The following is a 25,244-nucleotide window of genomic DNA, read 5'->3' on the forward strand; positions in this document are numbered from 1 at the left end:
ATCTATGGTTCGGAATTAGGATAAAACACTTACCTGTGCGAGATTGATACACTTTGAGTGGATTTCTTCTATTTTTGTCGAACCCAGTGTTTCCTCTAAATGGTCATTTAGAAACGAAATGCTAACATCCAAAATCTCATTTATGGTTATGGGGGATTCCATCAGCGGACTCTCCTTCCCTGGTAGACGCATTGTTTGTCACTCAAAAAAGCATATGCTGCTCTAATCGGTTGGAATATTTGTCTCTTTGCTAAAGCATGTTTGCATTTTAGTGGAGAAAACACCGAGACTTTTTCAAGTCTCACAAGTTATCCAGAACTACGTAGGTCTGAGTTCCTCATTTGAGGATACGTAGGAGCAAAAGCCTTGCTTTTGTCGACCACACCACCTTTTGTTACCATGACCCAAGAGCTGGTAGCCCGCGGAGACACCTTACGGTTATCCACACCTCGTCATTCAGTGACCCCAAGTGTGATTGACGAGCAGTGGCCAATGTGGTCATCTGCGCCCTTTCCGAAGATGTCAGCATCTTCCGGTGGAGACTTTTTCAAGTCTCACAAGTTATCCAGAACTACGTAGGTCTGAGTTCCTCATTAGAGGATACGTAGGAGCAAGAGCCTTGCTTTTGTCGACCGCCCCACAAGATCTGTCATACTGACCCTGAGGTCATGTGACATGCGGAGACAAAATTTGGTCATTCCGCACCCCTTTCCCATTCAGACACAGTCGTGTCCGATGGCGCGCAGAGACAAAATTTGGTCATTCTGCACCCTTTGTCATCCAGAGCCGGCGGGCCCGATGACATGCGAAGACAAAATTTGGTCATTCCGCACCCCTTTGCCATTCAGACACAGTCGTGTCCGATGGCGCGCAGAGACAAAATTTGGTCATTCTGCACCCTTTGTCATCCAAGGCGGCGGGCCCGATGACATGCGGAGACAAAATTTGGTCATTCCGCACCCCTTTGCCATTCAGACACAGTCGTGTCCGATGGCGCGCAGAGAAAAAATTTGGTCATTCTGCACCCTTTGTCATCCAGAGGCGGCGGGCCCGATGACATGCAAAGACAAAATTTGGTCATTCCGCACCCCTTTGCCATTCATACACAGTCATGTCTGATGGCGCGCAGAGAAAAAATTTGGTCATTCTGCACCCTTTGTCATCCAAAGGCGGCGAGCCCGATGACATGCGGAGACAAAATTTGGTCATTCCGCACCCCTTTGCCATTCAGACAGAGTCGTGTCCGATGGCGCGCAGAGACAAAATTTGGTCTTTCTGCACCCTTTGTCATCCAGAGGCGGCGGGCCCGATGACATGCGGAGACAAAATTTGGTCATTCCACACCCCTTTGGCATTCAGACACGGTCGTGTCCGATGGCACGCAGAGACAAAATTTGGTCATTCTGCACCCTTTGTCATCCAGAGGCGGCGGGCCCGATGACATGCGAAGACAAAATTTGGTCATTCTGCACCCTTTGTCATCCAAAGGCGGCGGGCCCGATGACATGCGGAGACAAAATTTGGTCATTCCGCACCCCTTTGCCATTCAGACAGAGTCGTGTCCGATGGCGCGCAGAGACAAAATTTGGTCTTTCTGCACCCTTTGTCATCCAGAGGCGGCGGGCCCGATGACATGCGAAGACAAAATTTGGTCATTCCGCACCCCTTTGCCATTCATACACGGTCATGTCTGATGGCGCGCAGAGACAAAATTTGGTCATTCTGCACCCTCTGTCATCCAAAGGCGGCGGGCCCGATGACATGCGGAGACAAAATTTGGTCATTCCGCACCCCTTTGCCATTCAGACAGAGTCGTGTCCGATGGCGCACAGAGACAAAATTTGGTCTTTATGCACCCTTTGTCATCCAGAGGCGGCGGGCCCGATGACATGCGGAGACAAATTTTGGTCATTCCGCACCCCTTTGCCATTCAGACACGGTCGTGTCCGATGGCACGCAGAGACAAAATTTGGTCATTCTGCACCCTTTGTCATCCAGAGGCGGCGGGCCCGATGACATGCGGAGACAAAATTTGGTCATTCCGCACCCCGTTGCCATTCAAACACGGTCGTGTCCGATGGCACGCAGAGACAAAATTGGGTCATTCTGCACCTTTTGTCATCCAGAGGCGGCGGGCCCGATGACATGCGGACACAAAATTTGGTCATTCCGCACCCCTTTGCCATTCAGACACGGTCGTGTCCGATGGCACCCAGAGACAAAATTTGGTCATTCTGCACCCATTGTCATCCAGAGACGGCGGGCCCGATGACATGCGGAGACAAAATTTGGTCATTCTGCACCCCTTTGCCATTCAGACACAGTCGTGTCCGATGGCATGCAGAGACAAAATTTGGTCATTCTGCACCCTTTGTCATCCAGAGACGGCGGGCCCGATGACATGCGGAGACAAAATTTGGTCATTCCGCACCCCTTTGCCATTCAGACACGGTCGTGTCCGATGGCACGCAGAGACAAAATTGGGTCATTCTGCACCTTTTGTCATCCAGAGGCGGTGGGCCCGATGACATGCGGACACAAAATTTTTTCATTCCGCAACCCTGTGCCATTCAGACACGGTCGTGTCCGATGGCACGCAGAGACAAAATTTGGTCATTCTGCACCCATTGTCATCCAGAGGCGGCGGGCCCGATGACATGCGGAGACAAAATTTGGTCATTCTGCACCCCTTTGCCATTCAGACACAGTCGTGTCCGATGGCATGCAGAGACAAAATTTGGTCATTCTGCACCCTTTGTCATCCAGAGACGGCGGGCCCGATGACATGCGGAGACAAAATTTGGTCATTCCGCACCCCTTTGCCATTCAGACACAGTCGTGTCCGATGGCACGCAGAGACAAAATTTGGTCATTCTGCACCCTTCGTCAATCGCGGTCGACAGGCCCGATGACACGCGTAGATTTACATCATCTTCCGCACTCACAAGATATGTCATACTGACTTTTGAGTCACGCTGACGGGCGGAAATACCCGAGTGGTTATCCGTATAAACATTCTTTTGCTATCTGTAGGACAGAACGCTTGATAGCATGCAGAGACTGACATCGTCTTCTGCACCTTTTGTTCCCTCGGGAACAACAAGTCATTTGCATGCGGAGATTTTATGGTCACCCGCGACTCTCGTCAATCGAGAGGAACGAAATTAGTGTCTTATATTTACTTTCCTTTTATCTCCAATAAAAGACAAGTAAAGAGGGGCAACTGTCATACCCTAATTTCGTCCGGGGACCTTTGCTTGATGACATGCGACCTTTGTTTGGTCCTTGTGAGGTGCTTGGCACCCATCATTAGGCGATTTGTGAAATTCCGGGACATGCCGAAAAACAAAAGAAAATATTGATGCACAATCCATAAAGGTTCCGTGACACACCGGAGATCAAATGGAAGCATCGTTGCATAATTAGTGAGGTTCTGTAACATTCCGTAAGTCAAAAAGGGGATGATTATGTAATCCGCAAGGTTCCGTAACATTACGGAAAGAAAACAAGTATCGTTACGAAATTCGTAAGTTTCCGTAACTTTACGAAAAAAGAATCACCAAAAAAAGAAGAGGGGGGTGTACTTAGTAAAAATGGGGGTGCAAATAGCAACCAGGCCCACTTGGGCCCTCCAGAAGATTCCTCCAGAAGGCTGTTGCTTCTGGAGGAAGCAACCTGGCTCGCCTGGGCGAGCTGAGCTCGCCTGGGCGAGCTGGGCGGCAACCATCTCCCCTATTTTGATATAAATAGGGGAGGAAGTGAAGAAGAAAAGGGTTCAGCCCCTTAGGCACTTCTCTCTCTTTCGAATTTGCTTGGCAAAATTGTTTCCGTGAAGAAAATCTAAGCCGAGGCGCTTCTGAAACTTTTCCGTAACGTTTTTCGTGAGGAATTTCGCAAAGGTTTTGACCGTTCTTCGACGTTCTTCATTCGTTCTTCATCGTTCTTCGATCTTCAACGGGTAAGTACCTCGAACCAAGCTTTTCGATTCATTCTATGTACCCGTGGTGGTCCACATTGTGTTTTGTGTATTTCTATTCTCGTTTCATTTACTTTTTATACCCCCTCTTGACGTGCTTAAGCCATTTTACTTAAGTCATTTCTCGCTTATCCCAAAAATAAAATAAATTTCCACCGAACGTTTGAATTGTATTATCCGTTAACTTCGGTTAAAATGAATTCCGACCGTTCGGTCGTGCCGTAACCATGTTGGAAATCAAAAAAGATGTAAAATAATAATATAATAACAAAAAATATACCTTTTAGTAAAATAAAGCGGAAAATCAATCGGACATTTTCTCTTTGTGATTTCTCATTCTTAATTGAATTGACTAATAACTAAGGTGAAACTAAGGCTAAAATCAACTCGCCTAGTCAAGCTCGTCCACAAAAATAGGTTGTTGAAGTTTGTCATTTCAATTTCTCACTAAGTAAAATGGGTCATTTTCAAGGTCCAACGCCTTATAATGATCACCTTTTAAGTAAAAAAGAACCACTTGATAAGAAAGAACTACGTAGGTCTGATTTCCTCATCGCAATTGAGGAATACGTAGGAGCAAAGGGAAACACCCTTGTCGACCACAAAAAGAGAAAAATATAAAAGGGTATAAAGGATATATGGACATAAAAGGGAACGTAAAAATCAAAGTCATGTTTGCACATTCGATTAAAGGCTGCCATCCCTTGTGACGGACGTGTGGGGTACTAATACCTTCCCCGCGCGTAAATACTACTCCCGAGCCTTTCACTTAAAAGTTCGTAGATCGCGTATTTTCCGGTTTTTCCGACGTTTTCCTCAAATAAACGTTGGTGGCGACTCCGCGCGTATTCCTTTCGTGGGACACGCATCCCGCGAGTCACGCGTCACCCTCCCGCCGAAGGGTAGGTTGCGACAGCGATTCATTAAAGACTTCTCCAAAATTGCTAAACCACTGAGTAATCTGCTAAACAAGGATGTTGTGTTTGTGTTTAATGATGAATGTTTAGAAGCCTTTAAGAACCTCAAAGCTAAGTTAGGCTCTGCTCCTATGGGGGGAATTTCCTAAAGGAATGAAATGCCTCTTCAAAACATTATGGAAGTTGAAGTTTTTAATTGCTGAGGTATTGATTTCATGGGTCCTTTTCCTTCATCTACAGGTAATGAGTACATTTTGGTGGTTGTTGACTACGTGCCTAAATGGGTGAAAGCTGTGGCCACCCCAAGAAATGATGCTAAGGCTATGGTAAAGTTTATAAAGAAGAATATTTTTGCTCAATTTGGGGTGCCTCGGATTTTGATTAGTGATGGTGGTTCGCATTTTTGTAATGCTCAGCTTCAAAAGGTGTTGAGTTAATATCATGTGCATCATAAGATGGCATCACCCTATCACCCTCAAACTAATGGCCAAGCTGAACTATCTAATAGAGAATTAAAAAAGATATTAGAGAAAACAGTGGCATCAACCAGAAAAGATTGTTCAACCAAATTGGAAGATGCACTGTAGGCTTACAGAACTGCATGCAAAACCCTAATTGGCTTATCTCCTTTTCAACTGGTGTATGGAAAATCATGTCATTTACCAGTTGAAATGGAACATAAAGCATATTGGGCTCTGAAATTTCTGAATTTTGATGAGAAGGCATCCAGGGAGCACAGGAAGATTCAACTGTTGGAGTTGGAAGAAATGCGACTGACAACTTACGAATCTTCAAAACTCTATAAAGGAAGAGTTAAGGCCTACCACGATAAAATGTTGTTGAAGAAAGACTTCAAACCGGGACAACAGGTACTACTTTTTAATTCAAGATTGAAATTATTTCCTGGTAAGCTGAAATCTAAATGGTCTAGACCCTTTGTCATCAAGAAAGTTCGACCTTATGGTGCAATAGAGCCATATAACCCACAATCTCAGGACCCTGACAAAACATGGGTGGTAAATGGACAGAGGTTGAAATTGTACCATGGTGGAGATTTTAAAAAGGCTCACAACACCATATATTTTATCACCCATTGAGGTATATGCGTCAAGCTAATGACGTTAAAAGAGCGCTTCCTGGGAGGCAACCCAGTTTTGATTCCTTTCATTTTGTTTTTCATGCATTGCATACGTTGAAATTTGCTTTATAATCATTGAAAAAGGGGGATATCAACTTATAATGAGTCATAGATATTTGGGGTTGGATTAAAATGTTTTTAAAAAAGTGGATTGAAAATAACTTAAAAACATTTTCATGAAAATAGTCCACTCGCTAAGCACATATCATACGCTGAGTGCATCTCCTTCTTTCGCTAAGCAAGGTTAGCCTGTGCTAAGCGCTCAAACCCCTGCATCTCAAGGTGATTGGCTCGCTAAGCTGGCCATGGGCAAGCTTAGCCCAATTCAATATGATTAGAATTGGGCTAAGCGAGAGTACATTCGCTAAGCACATCATGTTTACTCGCTAAGCACAGTGCACTTGCGCTAAGCCCTATTCTTTGCGGCCAATTCACTAGTTTAATTAAGCTAAGCGCGACCCATTCGGGCTAAGCGAAATTCCTTGCAGCCTGGATAGCGCTAAGCTAGCAACCCCTCGCTAAGTGCATGCCCCCCTGTATGCAGGATGCAGTATATTCGCTAAGCTGACCATGAGTGTGGCTTAGCAAGAGTTGCAGGTTTTCTTATTTGCACAATTCGCTTAGCGCACTCCTTTGCGCTAAGCGCAGTTAAAAAAAAAATTGAATTTCAAATGGGCCCATGTCTACCCGCCAAGAGAGGAGGCGGAAAGCCAAACACCTCTCTTGCTTAGCGGATTATCTCGCTAAGCGAGTGACTTGAAACATGGTTAAGTGAAGTGCAACAGTAGTTACACTCACACTTACCCCAAAAATCTGAAAAGCTTTCCCTACCACTTCTCTCTTTTGAAACTTTCGCATTGCATTTGTACGTTCATCTTGCATCCTTTACCGAATATTCATGAAGCATTTTCGATCCAAGTAAGTTTCCAACTTCATTTATGCTTCTTCTTTTGTTAATACCTTAGGATAGAAGACATTAAGTTAGCAATTTGATTTTTAGGTTTAGATTGTAAATAGAATGGATAAAAATTAGGACTTTGTTAAGGATTGTATTGTGTAGGTAATTTTGATGGTTTTGCATGTTTGATAGGTGCCTTTTAGAGGCCTAAAAAGGGATGAAAACGAAGTTCATTTTCTGAATTTTTTATGGAAAACACGATGAACTCGCTAAGCGCGTCTGATGAACTAAGTGAATTCATCAAAAGTGCTTGAATGTATACATTTCCCGACGAACTGGCTTAGCCAACATACATGCGCTAAGTGAGTTCAACTAGGTTGCTGAATGTTCATATTCATTATGAACATCGAGGCTAAGCGACTACCGTGTGCACTAAGCCACTGTATAGATCATTTCTGCCCATGCTAATCCTTCCATTGCCTTTGAGCTTCCTTTTGTGGGTGCACAACTCCTTTAGAAACTTGGCATATCTTGGAATTTGCTTGATGCCATCTAGCAGAGGTATTCAAGATCTCCTTATCCACTTCTTCCATCTTTTTGTTTGGAATTGCTCTAGGTGGAAATGGAAGAGGGACAGAAGGCTGCTGCAAGTCAAAATTACTAGAAGAAGGTCCATCTGCATGAAAATTTTTGTTAGCTCCCTCATGATCAGGAAGCTTTCTCTTTTGTGCAACTATTTCATCCTCTTTTTCAGGTGTAGAATGAAGCTTGACAGGTTCAGGTGTAGGTGCTCCTACTGGTGGAGGCACTTGAATTTGGTTGGCAGACCTCAAGGTGATGGCACTCACATTTTTCGGATTCTGCACAGTTTGTGAAGGCAATTTGTCAGAATTTTGGGACTGAGCTTGATTCATCTGAGTAGCCATCTACCCCATCTGATTTGTTAGACTCTGAATGGAAGCTCTTGTCTCTTGCTGAAATTGCATATTCTGGATGGTCATTTGCCTCACTAACTCTTCTAAGGAAGGTTGAGGAGGAGCCTCAGTTGCTGGTTGTCTTTGTTGTGACTGTTGCTGTTGTTGCTGTATTGGAGGAGGAACATATGGCTTGCTTGGACCAACAACATTCTGGAAATGAGGGACAGGCTGTCGTTGTTGTGGAGGACTTGTCCATCTAAGATTTGGATGATTCCTTTAACCTGGATTGTATCTATTGCTTGAAATGTCATAATTATTCTGTTGTTGTTGGTTTTGCTACTGAGGAGGTCTATTATAAATGTTTGCAGCATAAGCTTCAGGTTGCTCATTGACTCCAGATTGCTGCAAAGAAGGATATAGATCTGTATGGTGATCTGCAGAAGAACATAGACCACAGACTCTTGCAACAAGTGTAGATTTATGATTCATGGCAAGCTGGGTTACTAGGTTGACCAATGCATCAAGTTTTCCTTCAAGCTTTTTATTTTCAGTAGATGAAGATGAATCCGTGGCCACCTCATGGAATCCTCTAAGAACAATAGCATTATTTCTTGCACTGAATTGTTGGGAGTTGGAAGCCATCTTCCCAATCAAATTCCTAGCTTCAGCAGGGGTCATATCACCAAGAGCTCCACCACTGGCAGCATCAATCATACTCCTCTCCATGGTTCTAAGTCCCTCATAGAAATATTGAAGAAGGAGTTGCTCAAAAATCTGGTGGTGAGGGCAGCTTGCACACAATTTCTTGAATCTTTCCTAGTACTCATACAAACTTTCTCCACTAAGTTGCCTGATGCCTGAAATGTCTTTTCTGATGGCAGGGGTCCTAGATGTAGGGAAAAATTTCTCCAAGAAAACCCTCTTAAGGTCATCCCAGCTGAAAATAGACCTGGGAGCAAGGTAGTATAGCGAATCTTTTGCCACTCCCTCTAGAGAATGAGGAAAAGCCTTTAGAAAGATATGATCTTCTTGGATATCAGGGGGCTTCAGGGTGGAACAAACAATATGGAACTCCTTAAGATGCTTATGAGGATCTTCACCTGCAAGACCATGAAACTTGGGCAGCAAATATATTAGTCTAGTCTTAAGAACATATGGAACACCCTCATCAGGATATTGAATGCACAAGCTTTCATAAGTGAAATCAGGTGCAACCATCTCCCTAAGAGTCCTCTCACGAGGTGGAGGTTGAGCCATGTTCTTAGTATAAAAATTAGTAGTGGAATGTTCAAAATCAGAATATTCAGAATCACCCTCAACAGAATGCTCAAAATGCACAGAATGACCAGGATGCACACTATGCCTAACTAATCTATGAAAGGTTCTATCTATTTCGGGATCAAAGGGTTGTAAATCACCTGGATTGCCCCTAGTCATGCACTATATGCAGCAAATAATGTGTTTCTCAACAAGCACCTAACAAGGGGGTAAAACTACAGCTATACTCAAATGATATCAAAATGAGATGAAATTTTGTGAGGAACACCCTAAAATCATGAAAAGATAGCACAAAAAATTTCAAACAAAAATTCAAAGTCTAACTATGAAAACTACCTAAGCAAAGTTTAGAAAAATAAGACAATAATACTTAAAAAATAAAAAAAAAAACTTAGTAAACGGCTGATTTTTGGAGTTTGGGAGTCCCCTTTCCTGGTTGCCACAATATGGGAATTTTTTTTCTACCCCAAATGCATATATAATAATAGTTATTCTGATACCCGGAGCAAAAGTAATGGCCGTTTTAAGTTTTGCTAAAAACAAGTTCCCAAAATTTTTGTCTCTCTCAAATACCGCCACACTAAGTGTTCCTGGTATTTTTCAAATGAAATATCGATCAAAAGAAGCTATCACACAAAAATTCAGCCAAAAATAACAACTCTAACTATCAAAACAAAAATCGTTAATTAAATTGCAAAATTCGTCGCTAATTCCCAGTCGCTAATCACTGTTTAGCATTGTTCACAGCAAAACAAATAGAATCTAGATGAGATAAAATCTAGATAAGATAAGATTTGGTAGAATAAAATAGTCTGCTCTCTTCAAGTCCAAGCCCAATTCTGGATTCAAGCCCAATTGCTTATAATTCTCCTGAAATTAAATTAAAAACACAAAATTAATCCAGTAGGCCCAAATGATAAAACTGCATAATTAATTTGACAATTAAGGCTAATCAGTAATTAAAATGGTGACAAAAAGGGTTAAGAAATAGGAGAAAATGATGACACATCACTAACAAACAAGCCGATGCATAGAAATATATTTCTCTAATCAATTGTGTTCTTTTGTTCTATGCTGTAGCCTAAATTACTAAACCTTCGATCCTTCGTCAGGCCGAATTAATCCAAGCTTCGTCCGTAGATCCCTGATGTAAGACTAGGACCGATTTAGACAGCCCTCTTAGGTTTAGACTAACTTAAACTAAGCTTTGTCTGTAGATCCCTCATGTAAGACTAGACTCAGCTCAAGTAGCATACGAAAGTTTAGCCTAATTTAGCCTAAGCTTCTTTTGTAGATCCTTCATGTAAGACAAGGCCTAAACTAAACAGCATTATTGTAACAACATAATTAAAACCAAAACTTAAACCGCAAATCCCTCATGTAAGACTAAGTTTCAATCCTACTTCAATCAAGTTCTAAGGCAATACTACATTTCCCAATGCTAAAGTCACCTAACTGTGCATGCAAATGGGTGATCAGACCAAAAGCATACAAACATCAAGCATTGAATGAAGCATTGAACACAGAAAACACAATCAATTAGATATTATGTATTTACATCAGCTGTTCATTAGAAATCCCCAACTAGGGTGTTTAGCCAGCCATTAGAAAGAAACCCTAACAATAAATGAGATTAAAAGCAGCGAATGATAGTTCCTTACACAAGAAGGGGGATTCCTCCTCCTCTTCACAGCATCTCACACTCACTCTTTACTTAATAATCTCTCTCAAATGACAAAACCCAGGCTTCAATGCACAAGCTGCTCCTCTATGATGCTTATAGGGCTATTTTCCTTAAATAGGCACTATGGCTGCTGTGTAAAAGCTATACAAAAATTGTGTACCGTAATTCTGTACAAGACAGGCTTTAAAAAGGCTATGAATTCGTGATGCTGCACTTAGCGCGAGTAAGTGGAATTGGGCTTAGCACTAGTCTCGCCCTTAGCTTGGCTGAAGGCACGTGCTGCGCTTAGCACACTCATCTTGCGCTTAGCGCGTGGCTTTGATGCTGATGCTCTGCCAGATTCTCCTTTGTGCTAAGCACGCTGAAGCTGTGCTTAGCGGTGGATGCGCACTTAGCCCAACTGATGCAATATTACCCCGCAAGGGCATTGGATAGAAGACTCCAAGTAGATTTGGCCAGAGATGCAAGAGAAGGCCCTAGGGTTCTTATGAGCCTTAGGGTAGATTTTGGGCCCATGGGCTAAGTACGAGCCCACATATCTTTGTAAATATTAGATTAAGGTTTCATTATTTTTGGGCCTTGTATATAGGGCTCCATAATGTAGGTAGGGTACCCTAGAAATATAGGATTTTTCAGCCCTTGTATTTTAGGGCACCTAGACTAGTTTTTGTATTAGGGGTAGTTTTGTAATTTCACATGAACTAAGTGAATATTTGATGTGTGTGTTGGGAAATAAATTTAATTTAATTGGTAGAAGCCCAATCCAATTAAATTTTAGAGGGGGAGGTGAGCATTTTCTAACTACACCCCATTGCCACATCATATAGTCACACTTTGTGCATGTCCTTCATGCTTTGCATGCCTCATGACACCTAAGCACACTTAGTAGAGAATCTTGGAATTGATCTTGGATTAGTGGGCTGAACCATAACTAAAATTCACTAATCATAATTAGTGAAATTTTGGCTCCAAAGTTTGGCTCCAAAGTTTGGCTCCACAAATTCAATTTCAAATTCAAGTGAAATTTGAATTGAAATTCAAATTTCCCTCCAATTTTGTGTGACACTTAGGCTATAAATAAAGGTTACGTGTGTGCATTTATTCAACTTTGATCATTTGAAAATTAAACTTCAGATTTCAGAGCTCTTTTAGAGCACAAAATTTCGTGCTCTTCTCTTCCTCTCCCTTCATTCATCTCCTTCTTCCTCCAAGCTCTTATCCATGGCCTCCTATAGTGGTGAGCTTCTTCTAGACTCATCTTCTCCTTGAAGTTACGTCTCCTCTCTCTCTTCCTTCTCCATTCCGCTGCCATTCATCTTCCAAGAAGCAAAGGAATCCATCGATGAAGAAGATCCTAGGCCTACAAGCTCCAATGGAGCTTACATCACCAACTGCTACTTTTTTCAATTCAAAACTTAGCCTTTTTTCTCCTAAAAATGCACAGATTTCATCATTAAATCCAATGGAAATGTTCTAGAGATAGTGTTAACCATAAAACAATATTTATTTACAAAATTTACTCCAAAATAACCATAAATTGGGGAACTATACAAGCTTTGGAAAATGATTTCTATACAAAAGTGAGTCATGTAAAGCGACTAACAAACTCCCCCAAATTTACAATTTTACTTGTCCTCAATCAAAGAAAGAACAGTTCACTTGTCCTCAAGTGACAAAGACAATGGCCAATCAAAAGAAAATGGTGTTTGATTCATCAAGGACGTCAACCATATGAACTGAATACCATGGAATGCTTAAATCAATTACTTCTCACAAGCATGCAGTTTTTTCAAAGATAAGAGCACAAGTATTAGAGTCACAGCTGAAATAAGCTAGTAAGCATGAGAAATCAAGGAAGGATCATCAACCAAAACCTCACAGTCATTGTTTCACTCAAACTCTTTTTTGGCTTATTCCATCATAAACAACCAGCACGAGTTCCAACCTTTGCATTTAATCTCCTATCATACAGTAATGAACACACAAAAATGAATCCGAAGGATTTTCTAGGCTTGTAATGAGGTTAGGCTGCCAACAATTCATGGTGTTTCTAGGATTCAAAAGCTTAGGTCATGGTTTTCTAGGATTCAAAAGCTTAGGTTCTAGGAGAGCATTCATCCATTGAATAACCTTCATTTTTTTATTCATTCCTTCCCCATACTTGCCCTCTTTTCGTAGGCACTTAGATTTCATACCTGAAATTATAGCATACACACTTATTAACTTTATTTATACTTATAGTTTTTTTTTAACACAGAAAACAAAGGCAGTGTGTATATACTATTTTATTTTACCATTTCAATCCTTACCCAGTGCCTCCCCCAAATTTGGAACAAATTTGCCTTGAACCATTTTCTGTGGATGATGCTCTCCTACAGCCTAAAATAAGATAGCAATAGACACAACTGAATAGGCTCGAGGTTCAATCAATCAATCAATTCATTCAGCTCAAACTGGGTGCAAGGGATAATTAATTCAATCACAAGCTTAGCTTTTTGGCTAAGTAGTTATTCATAATCAAACATGGCCTTCATCATCCTCAAGTTCATACATCCAATCCATACTTTAGAGATTCACGCAAAAATCAGCACTACATGATAGTCGTTTCTCTCAAAATTTTAAAGATCACACACTCACTGGGATACGGTTAATGCATTCCTTCATAATCAATCTGACAACTGACTAACATTTTCAGACATAATTCCAATCATATGCTCATTCTCTTCTAATAACGGCAAACTTGATCAAAACAATCATCCAATCATCCCAATCCATTCAATTCATACATTTGCTCAATCAATCATTTCCTAACACTCATTCCATACCAAACAAGCCACTGCATACAATGTTCAATCAATTCACTGTTCAATCAAGCTTTTTGTACAAGAAAACAAACAACTATACTACTGAAATTAAAAGACTGAAACACAAAAGCTGAAATTTAAATGACATAAAGCATAAAATAACTGAAATTAAACTAAAGAGTTCATAATGCAAAAATTTAAACGTATTGCTCCTCCTGTGGCTGGTCTTCATTAAGATCCAGTGATGATGCCTGAGTCTCCTCAAGAGCAGGTGTAGAGGGTGGAGATGGTTATGGGGTCTGAGCTGGAGTGCTCTCCTCTGTCATAGGCTCCTAGGCTGTGGAGGCCCCACCCCCTCTAGAGGAAGAAGGCTGGTCTCTTGGCTAGGCCACCTATGCATCAAACTCCTCCATGCTCATAATGGAGGGCAAGCCCAAGCCCTGAAGGCTCTGCATGATGATGGACTGCTCCCTATTAATGCTCTGGAACATGGAGTGAAGCATCTGAGGAGTGTAAATAAAATCTGCTGGACCTGTAGAGAGAGGAGCTGGAAGTGGAATCTGTGATGGTGCTAGAGGAATCACTGGGTCTCTGTGGAGGAAGAAGAAGGAAGTGTAGAAGAAGAAGGTGATGGTGCCTCTGATGGTGTTGTGTAATGGGCCTCAGATCTCTTACCTCTGGCCTTCCTGGGTCCTCTGAAAGTGACTGTTGGATCATCAAGATTCCATTAGTTCTTCTTAATGTATGCCAAATTAATGGCAGGACTCAAGTTTTCCAGGGACCTCGAGTCAGACTAAACTCCCCTAGCCTTACATAGAGTTGTAATCAAGGTCGGGAATCCAAGTCTGGATGTGTCATGCTGAGCTGTGAGGGAGATCTGGTAGGAGATGAGGTACCCTATATTCATGTCCATCTTCATAATGATGCCATAAATGAGTTTGGCTCTGTCCAGGTTGACATCAGAAGTATGCGAGGTAGGGATCATGTTAGAGAAGGAAAGAACGCTCCATGTCTAAGCTAGGGTGGTCATGTTCTTTCACAATATCTTCAACGGCTTCCCATCAACATTAAGCTCGAATCTCCTCCCTGGGATACAAAGCTTAGCAGCCAACTCCTGAGGATCAGGCCTCCGGAATGCAAATCTGGAATATACACAAAGTGTTTCCCCCTCTTCCACAACAACAGGGGTCTTTCGAGTTCCTCCTTGAACTCATCAAACTCTGTATAGTCGACCACCACATTCCTCTCTGGCAAAAGCTTCCTAGGCACAATAACATCAGTGTATCTTTCCCAAGCCTCTTGGGAAGTGAATCTGGATTTGTCAAATCTGACTTTGGTAGGTGTAGAAGGTGCCTTTCTTTTCCTAGAAGCCATCTGCAAAATATAAGACAAAACACACAAGATTAGCATAGGTTTATTCTTAAGAAAATAGAAAAATTAAACTAAAAACAGAGCTGGGCGCTTAGCGTGGCATGCTGACGCTTAGCGCGCCTTATGAAATTAACAAAAGTGCTAAGCGTAGCAAGCTGGCGCTTAGCTCGAAGACATAGAAAGCATTTTTTCTCCAGAATAGGCTTAGCGCACAAGGGCGCTTAGCCTAAGTCTACAATTTTAGACATAGTAGAGGACTAAGGCTTAGCGCCGCATGTTGGCGCTTAGCTCAGCCTCAACAAGAAGACACTGAGGCTTAGCGCACAGGCGCGCTTAGCCTTATTACAAAGGTAAAGAAATAGAACCTAAGTGGGGCTTATCTCAGCAAGCTAGGCTTAGCGCCTGAACTACACTAGGTATCTCAGTATACCATTGACGCTTAGTGCACAGGCGCACTTAGCATTTGCATCGTTTTGGTTCACAGCCAAGATGAACGCGCTTAGCGTGACATGGTCCGCTTAGCGCGATCATCAGAAATCTGAAAAATTTTAACATTTGCGATGAATAGGCTAAGCGCAGCAGGCGCGTTTAGCGCGTTCATCACGAATCCCAGAAAGATATACAGGGGTTTTCACCCCTTTTTAACCACATTTCCTCTAATTGGCTTTTAAACTACCTAAGGTCCTAAAATACCTAACCCCAAAACTAAGTAACTTAACCTAACAACAATGCTAACTACAAAAACATAAATCCTCTATCCTAAGGTGTGAAGCATGAAATACAAAGCAAAAGGAAATCAAGAAACTTACTTGGATGTGTAATGCAGCGTATGAGGAAGCAAATGATGCAGAGGAACAATGAGCACACAGCATAAACAAAAATGCTCAGGGGCGCAACTGCGCTTAGCGTGCCAACATGACGTTTGAGTTTAAAACACTAGCGCTTAGCCTGGCCTCACGCTAAGCCCAACTTGAAGTTGTAACCTCCAGAAAGCATTTGGGGCTTAGCGCAGCAGCGGCGCTTAGTGTTGTCTGCAACACAAAAAATCTTTCTGCGATATACGCTTAGCCTGAGATGCAAGGCTTAGCATACATCAAGCTTCAACTTATAGTGAGTGATTCTGGCTTAGCACCACTAGCTGCGCTAAGCGCACTTCCAATGACTTCGAAACAAAATGATGTTGGCGCTTAGCGCATCCTTTCCCGCTAAGCTCAGCTTGAAAGCTCAACTTACAAAATGAATCTAGGGCTTAGCGCTGGATGGCGCACTTAGTGCAGCTATAATAATTTTTCACAGAGAGGAAGTGGCGCTTAGCGCATCATCCACGCTAAGCCCACTACTTAAGGTGCAACTTACAGTGAAGATATTGGGCTTAGCACAACGATGTGCGCTTAGCTGAACCATTCAGCCAATCAATCAGGGGTCTTTGCACTTAGCACAAGAAATCTCGGTTTAGGGTGTGAAGAGATGGAGCTTAGCGCAAGGCTTGCGCTTAGCGGATAAGCAATCTGAAAATTTTTCTAATTCATTTTGTGCTTATCTCTTCACACATAATTTTAATAACCCTTTTTGTTCATTACGAAACAAGCTGAAATCAATCACAATCACAAGCAAGATGTCTTAACTACATGTAAGAATTAAAAATGAAGAAAGAGAAGGGAAAGAAAAGCTGGGTTGCCTCCTAGTAAGCGCTTCTTTAACATCACTAGCTTGACATATCATCCTATTATCCAGGATCCAGTAATGTTCCCACTTCAAGGACCTTCTTCTCAGGTCTTCTTTCCTCCATCACATGAACTTTAAAACAAAAATTCCGGTCAAGTGGTTATTTATCTTCATGAAATAGATCGAACTTGAGTTTCTGATCTTCTATGCCCATTTGCAACATCTTCTTTCCCATATCTACTACACAACTTGCAGTAGACATGAATGGGCGGCCAAGAATGAGAGGAATATCCACATCCTCTTCTATGTCTATCACAACGAAATCAGCTGGAAATGTAAGGTGTTTCACCTTCAACAAAACATCTTCAATCACTCCATATGGTCTTGTGATGGAGTGATCAGCTAACTAGAGGGTCATACGTGTAGGTATTATCTCTATCTCTCCAAGTCGTCGGCACATGAAAAAAGGCATTAATTTGATACTAGCTCCCAAGTCTATGAGAGCTTTTCCTACAACAACCTCACCAATGGAAAACGGTATCGTGACAACTCCAGGATCTTTGTGCTTAGGCGGAAGAATGCGTTGAATCACAGCACTACAATTGCCTTCCACCACAATTTTGTCGCTGTGGATGTATCGATTCTTCTTTGTCAGCATATCTTTTAAAAATTTGGCATAAAGAGGCATTTTTTGAAGTTCTTCTCCAAAGGGTAAAGTATTTCTAGTTTCTTGAAGATATCAAGAAATCTGGCCAAATGTCTTTCTTTCTCTTTCCGAGAAGGTACCAAAGGATAAGGTACTTCCTTGCCTTTGTTTGGAGTAGTATCCTTCTTCTTGCCAGTGCTTGCCTCACTCTTGCCTTTCCTCATCTCATCATCAACAACTTTCTCTTTTTGTTTTTCATTTTTCAAATTTTTCCTTTTTCTTTTTCTTCTTCTTTTATTCTTTCTTTTTCTTTCTCTTTTATTGGTATCTCTTGTTCCTTATCATCTTCAGTCTCCTCATTAATCTCTTCAAGTTCTACAACATCAACATCAGGTTCAATTGCTGGCTTAGGTGCTAGCTGTTGTTTATGTTCCTCCATCTTTTTTCGAGCATCACTATCATCTCCTTGGATAGCCATTCTACTTCTGGTCATCACAACTTTACATTCCTCCTTGGTATTTTTCTCTATATTAGCTATAAAACTGCTTAATGATCTATCCGCCAATTGCTTTGCAAGTTGTCCCACTTGTACCTCAAGATTCTTTATGGGGGACTCTGTGCTCTTCTGATTAGACATAGAAACCTACAAAAACTGAGCTAGAGTCTCTTCCAGCTTCGTTGTGCAATCATAGAGACTAGGCCCTTGTTGTTGTGGCCTTGTGGATGGTCCACCTTGATCTCTGTTGAATTGATTTCCAGGGTGGTTCCTCCATTGTCCCTGTTGTTGATTATATTGTTGGCCATGTTGGAATCCAGAAAATCCTCCTGCATTAAAATTGTTTATGGGCTGATTTCCCATGTAATTGACTTCAAGAGTGGGGTGTTCTTCAATAGGAATACAACATCCAGATTCATGAGCTCCCCCACAGATGGTACATCATGTAACCTACACAACAAAAGCATGTGAAGTATGTGCAGAGTGAATTTGTGTTGGCAACTTACTTAGTGTTTCAGTCAAGGTTTCCAGTTTCTTACACAACAATTTGTTTTGTGCCAACAATGCATCTTGGGAGGTTAACTCCAATAAACTCTTTTTGTTAGGAATATGAGCTCTATCTCTCAAAATAGTAATGTCGCTTGCAGTCATATTTTCAATGAGATCCATGGCTTCTTCAGGGGTCTTCAATTTGATTTTCCCACCCGTAGAAGCATCTAATAGTTGTTTGGACTGCGATCTTAACCCATCTATAAAGATATTGAGTTGTAACGGTTATGAGAATCCATGAGTGAGAGTCTTTCTCAATAAACCGTGGAATCTTTCCAAGGCCTCACTCAAAGATTCATCAGGAAATTGATAAAAAGAAGAGATGGCAGCTTTGCCTTCTGCAGTCTTAGACTCAGGGAAATATTTCTTCAGAAATTTCTCTACAACCTCATCCCATGTCTTAAGACTATTACCTTTGAATGAATGAAGCCACCTCTTGGCTTCTCCCGATAAAGAAAATGAAAACAAGCTCAGTCGAATTGCATCTTTAGACACTCCAGCCAACCTAATAGTATTGCATATTTCTATGTAAGTGGCTAAGTGTGCATATGGGTCTTCAATTGGTAATCCATGAAACAAATTATTCTGAATCAACTGAATCAATGATGGTGGATAAGTAATGGTTTGTGCTTGAACTTCTGGTTGTCCAATGCTGGTGAAAAATTATGGCATATTAGAACTTGAATAATCTTCCAGAGTAACTCTTCTTGGCTCTTCAGCCATGATGTATTCTTAAATAGGATCTAAATGAGAATGTTCTACAATAGGAAAACTAGAATATGCCTCAGATGATTGAGGTTCTTCCTCTGGAATTGCTGCTGCCTCTAAGTCCTGCAAAAATTTTCTAATTCTCTCTTGATTACGCCTTCTACAAGTGGCGTTAATCTCTTAATCAATGGGAATCAAATCACCTGCAGAAGATCTTCTTTGCATACAAGAACAGTACAACAGTTATCCAGTTCAAAAGAACAATGAATGTACTAAACTACTATGTTAGTCAAAAGAATAAAAAAAATTGAAAAAGTAAAATTAAAGCAATGGCAACTTTAACTAAACTCTACTAACAGTCTCGATCCCCGGCAACGGCGCCATAAATACTTTGATTATTCCCCATTGCAGTTAGTTTTTGTGCATTTATGTCTCAAGGAAATTTCAATGGGGGTTTACTGGAAAGCGCACCGAATCGTCAAGTATTTAAAATTAAAACAGATGAATCCGAGTATCGAACACAGGGAACTAATGTTAGCCTAAACTAAGTTCAGAATTGAAGCATTGTTGAGATAACATGTATAAGCGATAATTTCAGACAGAATTTAAACTAAACTTTTATGCTAAAGACTACAAAATGCAAAGTAAATAAAATGACAGCATTAGGTAGAAATGTTGGGTCTTTCTAACAAACAAGCCGATGCATAGAAATATATTTCTCTAATCAATCGTGTTCTGTGTTTTATGTTGTAGCCTAAATTTCTAAACCTTCAATCCCTCGTCAGGTCGAATTAATCCAAGCTTCGTCCACAGATCCCTCATGTATGACTAGGCCCGATTTAGACAGCCCTCTTAGGTTTAGACTAACTTAAATTGAGCTTCATTCGCAGATCGCTCATGTAAGACTAGACTCAACTCAAGTAGCTTACGAAAGTTTAGCCTAATTTAGCTAAACTTCATTTGCAGATCCCTCATGTAGGACTAGGCCTAAACTAAACAGCATAATTAAAACCAAAACTTAACGCGCAGATCCCTCATGTAAGATTAAGTTTCAATCCTTCTTCAATCAAGTTCTAAGGCAACAATACATTTCCCAATGCTAAAGTCACCTAACTATGCATGCAAATGGGTGACAGACCAAAAGCATACAAACATCAAGCATTGAATGATGCATTGAACACAGAAAACACAATGAATTAGATATTATGTATTTACATCAGTTGTTCATTAGAAATCCCCAACTAGGGTGTTTAGCCAGCCATTACAAAGAAACCCTAACAATAAATGAGATTAAAAGCAGAGAATGATAGTTCGTTACACAAGAAGGGGGATTCCTCCTCCTCCTCTTCTCAGCATCTCACACTCACTTTCTACTCAATAATCTCTCTCAAATGACAAAACCTAGGCTTCAATGCACAAGCTGCTCCTCTTTGCTGCTTCTAGGGCTCTATTCCCTAAATAGGCACTATGGTTGCTGTGGAATTTTGTGCCCTGGAAGTTCTATAAAGTGTGTAAAAGCTGTACAAAAATTGTGTGCCCTAATTCTGCACAAGACAAGCTTTAAATAGGCTCTGAATTCACGACACTGCGCTTAGCGCGAGTAAGTGGAATTGGACTTAGTGCTAGTCTTGCGCTTAGCCTGGCTGAAGGCACCTGCTGCGCTTAGCGCGCGGCTTTGATGTTGATGCTCTGCCAGATTCTCCTTCGCGCTAAGCATGCTGAAGCTACGCTTAGCAGTGGATGCACGCTTAGCCCAACTGCTGAGCTAAGCCCAACTGCTACTTTTTGCAATTCAAAACTTAGCCTCTTTTTCACCTGAAAATGCACAAATTTCATCATTAAATCCAATGGATATGTTCTAGAGACAGCGTTAACCATAAAATTGTAGAAGTAAAGACTTTGACTTTGGTGTTTTGATGATGTCATATGATCATGGCGTTTTGATGCCTTATGGAAATGCGCTTCTCAAGTTTAATTCAAGACAACAATCCGAGAATACAAGATACAACATCAAGAAGATGTCTAGTATTTTAGGAAGGGAATTCCAAATTGAAATAGCAAAAGGTTTGGCCAAGAAATTTAAGTTAAAAAGTCTTTTTCAATAGATTTACTCTCTGGTAATCGATTACCAGAGGATGTAATCGATTACCAGTGGCCAAAAATGATTTACAACAGCCATTACAAATTTGAATTTAAACTTTACACTGTGTAATCGACTACACATGGATGGTAATCGATTACCAGCAGTTACTAAACATTATGATTCAAATTTTAAAGCCTGTAATCAATTACACAAGTCTTGTAATTGATTACTAGAGGAGATTTTCAGGAAATTATTTCTAAGAGTCACAACTTTTCAAATGGTTTTTACATGGCCATCAAAGGTCTATTTATATGTGACTTGGAACACGAATTTGCTTAGAGTTTTTCAGAACAAAACGGTCTTATCCTCTCAAAAAGCAAAATCGTCTTATCCTCTTAAAAATTCCTTGGCCAGTACACTTGCAATTTAATAAGGAATTATCGGAGTGCTCAAATTTTTCAATCTATCCCTTTCAAGAGAGATTTCTTCTTCTCTTCACTTTAATTCTCAACAAGGGATTAAGAGACCGAGGGTCTCTTGTTGTAAAGAAATCTAAACACAAAGGAAGGGTTGTCCTTGTGTGGTTCAGAACTTGTAAAAGGAATTTACAAGATAGTGGAACTCTCAAGCGGGTTGCTTGGGGACTAGACGTAGGCACAAAGGTGTGGCCGAACCAGTATAAATCTGAGTTTGCACTTTTTCTTCCCTTAAACTCTTTAATTTATTTTTGTTTTACATTTATACTTAGATTTTTTAATTTGAATCATTATTTAGAATTTCATCTTTAAGGGAACTTGGAACTTGCATTGTAATCAAAGTAGAATTTTAATTGGTGAAATAGTTTGTAATATCTTAATTCAACCCCCCCCCCCCTTCTTAAGATATTTGAGGCCACTTGTCCAACAAAAACAAGATTTATTTACAAAATTTACTCCAAAATAACCATAAATTGGGGAACTATACAAGGTTTGGAAAATGATTTCTATACAAAAGTTAGTCGTATAAAGCGACTAACAGCTTATATATACAATCATGGCCTTCATCATGTCCACCTTCATACATTTCATTCTAAAATTCAGAGATTGATGCAAAGACTATTACTCAATGCTAGCCGTTCACTCACAGTTTAAGATCACACTCTCACCGGTTATGGTTCAAGCTTTTCTTTCTCAACCAACCTATCTACTAACTAACAATTCTAATTGCAAGCTCACATTCTTGTTCTTTCTTTGTCTAACATACACACTAGCTCAAACTTATGAAAAAGGACACAATCTTCATCACAATCATGCACTCAATCCAAAATCCGTTTATAACACGCACTTCACAAAAAGATAAAAGTGTTTCAGTGCATATTCATCAAGATCAAGTCAAACTATTCCATATGCTTCAAAACATGCATACTAACTATCCACAAAAAACACAAGTATATATAAAAATCAACCAAAATCACTAAAACAATGTACAGAAATATAATAGTCATAATAATTTCCAAAAAGCAAAATCATCAGGAATTTAAAATTTCTGAGACAAATCCTAGGTACCCTGAGTCTGAGCATCATCCTTATTTGTCAAGTGAAGTATTGGAGTAGCTGGAGGAGAGGTGTTTAGTGCTAAGACTGGTGTGGTCAGGTCCTCTGGTATCTCAAGTCTGGGAGTGGAAGGATCAGCTGCAGGCTGTGGTGAGGAGAGGTCTGCCATTGGAATAGGAGGCTCTGATGTGCCCTCAAGTGATCTCTCAGGAGTAGCAATAGTCTCTGGTCTCACCTATTTTTCACCTGCCTCATGATGAAGAGTGAATGGCTCTGGAATGGTGGTCTCAAAGGAAGCATCCTGTACTTGTTGGGGTACCTGGGCTGTGGGACCTTCACCTTCCCTATCAAGAGAAGGTTGGGCCCTAGGCCAGGCTACCCTCTCTAAAAACTACTCTATTGATAGGATGGATCCTGGAGGAGCTACCCTCTATAGGCTCTGCAACAATAGAATATGTCCCTGATGGATACTTTGAAGCATGGCTTCAAAGCATTGAGAGTCAACATGAGCTAGGACTGAAAGAGCTGTAGAAGTAGATGGAATATCAGCGGGCCTCACCTTCGCCCTTCTAGCCCCCCGAAAAGCAACTGTTAGATCATTAACGTTCCAACTGTTCTTCCTGATGTAGGCCAAGTTAATGGTCGGGCTCGGCATAAGGCGGTAATCAAAGCAGGAAACCCAAGTTTGCAAGAGTTAGACTGGGCAATGGAAGTCATCTATCCTAAGATGAGAGCGCCGATGTTCTTGTCCATATGAGAGACCAAGCCAAAGATCAACCTAGCTCTGCCCATAGTAAGGTCTGATGTATGAGATGTAGGGGCCAGGTTGGAGTAAGAGAGAACACTCCACACCTGGGCCAAGGTATTCATATCCTTCCTGAGAATCCTCCCCGAATGGCCCTCAACATTTAAAATGAACCCCCTCCCTGGTATGCAAAGAGCAACCTCAATCTCTCTGTGGTCTGATGGTAACCTATAGTACCTAGAGTAGGTGGGTAATGTCTCCCCCTCCTTTAGGGCTATAGGAGTCTCTAGAAATTTGTTGAGGTTGTCGGCGTCTATCTTCACCAAGTGGCCTCTAACTCTGGCTTGCTTTTGTGAAGGATCCTCAGAGCTATAGAGATTAGCGTAAAATTCTTTCACCAAAGCAACATCAATAGTCCCATCAGCCAAGTTGGTGAGGCGTTTGTGAAGATTACGCCTCTCTAACTCTGTCTTGAAGTCATCAAACTCTGTGTGGTGTATCTCTACATTCCTCTCTGGCAAAATGCTCCTTCCTAAGACGTTATATGTATAACGATTCCAAGCATCAAGCGAATGGAACTGTCTAGTGTCATACTAAGTAGTTGGCCTTGCCCCAATGCTCTTACGCTTCCTGGAGGCCATCTGCAACACAAAGGAACCCAAAAAGTTAGTTAGACCACAAGTTATTCAAATTGAAAAATAGAAAAATAAGATTGAGAAAAAAAAAACACTGGCGGCTTAGCGGGACATGGTCTGCTTAGCGCACCTTCACAAAATAAACACTACCGCTTAGAAACATGGGGCCGCTTAGCAGATATTGGAGAAAATTCTGCTTCTGCATAGTCAGCTTAGCGAGCGACTGCCCGCTAAGCCTAATGATAGCCACAACAGATATGCGCTAAGCTCAGCAGGGTTGTGCTTAGCAGGACCATAAATTTCAGAAATTTCACTAAGTATGTGGGCTTAGCGAGCTAGGCTCGCTTAGCCCAATGGTTGCTGCCACGAAATGAGCTTAGCCCAGATAGGCTAGGCTTAGCGCAATGGCTGCCACAATGAAATGAGCTTAGCCCAGATAGGCTGGGCTTAGCACACGACTTTCAACAAAAAAATGACTAAGTTACCTGGGCTTAGTGAGTCAGCCTTGGCCAGCTTAGCGGACCTAATCAGCCTGAGATGCAAGGGTTGAGCGCTAAGCACTAGAGACTCTTCGCTTAGCGCATGACAAAAAATGCACGCGCAAGGCTTGCGCTTAGCGAAAGGACTGATTTTCAGAAGAAGAAAATTTTTAAGTTCTATTTCAATCCTTTTCTCAAGAATTTGAAACCCTTATATTTATCATTCAAAAACAAGCTGATATATCCCAATGTAATGATTATGAAGTTCCACGTTATACAATGCATAAAAAAAATAGAATAGCCGAAATTAGAACTAGGTTGCCTCCCAAGAAGTGCTTCTTTAACGTCATTAGCTTGACACTTTTACCTCAATGGGTGATAAAATGCAAGATGGTGTTTGCCTTCTCAAACTCTCCACCATGGTACAGTTTCAATCTTTGACCATTCACCACCCATGTTCTGTTAGGGTCCTGAGATTGTGGATCATGCAACGCTATTGAACCATAAGGCTGAATGTTCTTAATGACAAAAGATCCAGACCATTTGGACTTTAGTTTACTAGGAAATAATTTAAATCTTGAATTAAAAAGTAGTACCTGTTGTCCTGGTTTAAGATCTCTCTTCAACAACTTTTTATCGTGATAGGCTTTGACTCTTTCTTTGTAGATTTTTGAAGATTCATACGTTGTCAATCGCATTTCTTCTAATTCCAAAAGTTGAATC

At 41.1% G+C, this 25,244-nt stretch overlaps 1 protein-coding gene and 1 non-coding gene across 2 annotated transcripts; both read left to right on the top strand.

Moving 5' to 3' along the window:
- Positions 1-5,564: 5,564 nt before the first annotated feature.
- On the top strand, positions 5,565-5,990 carry LOC102660435 (uncharacterized). Its single transcript, XM_006599803.1, has one exon. It carries the CDS (start codon positions 5,565-5,567, stop codon positions 5,988-5,990), a length of 426 nt encoding a protein of 141 aa, XP_006599866.1.
- A 2,628-nt stretch (positions 5,991-8,618) lies between these two features.
- On the top strand, positions 8,619-8,725 carry LOC112999883 (small nucleolar RNA R71). The gene has a single exon (XR_003265101.1). It is a non-coding gene; the product is annotated as a small nucleolar RNA R71 (small nucleolar RNA).
- The last annotated feature ends 16,519 nt before the right edge of the window (positions 8,726-25,244 follow it).

The sequence above is a fragment of the Glycine max genome, chromosome 16 (genome assembly GCF_000004515.6).
Source record: "Glycine max cultivar Williams 82 chromosome 16, Glycine_max_v4.0, whole genome shotgun sequence".
In the NCBI taxonomy this organism is placed as follows: Eukaryota; Viridiplantae; Streptophyta; class Magnoliopsida; order Fabales; family Fabaceae; genus Glycine; species Glycine max.

Bases quoted from the DNA above. Each gene is read 5' to 3' on its own strand.
- LOC102660435 (XM_006599803.1), top strand. From the start codon at position 5,565: ATGGAACATAAAGCATATTGGGCTCTGAAATTTCTGAATTTTGATGAG.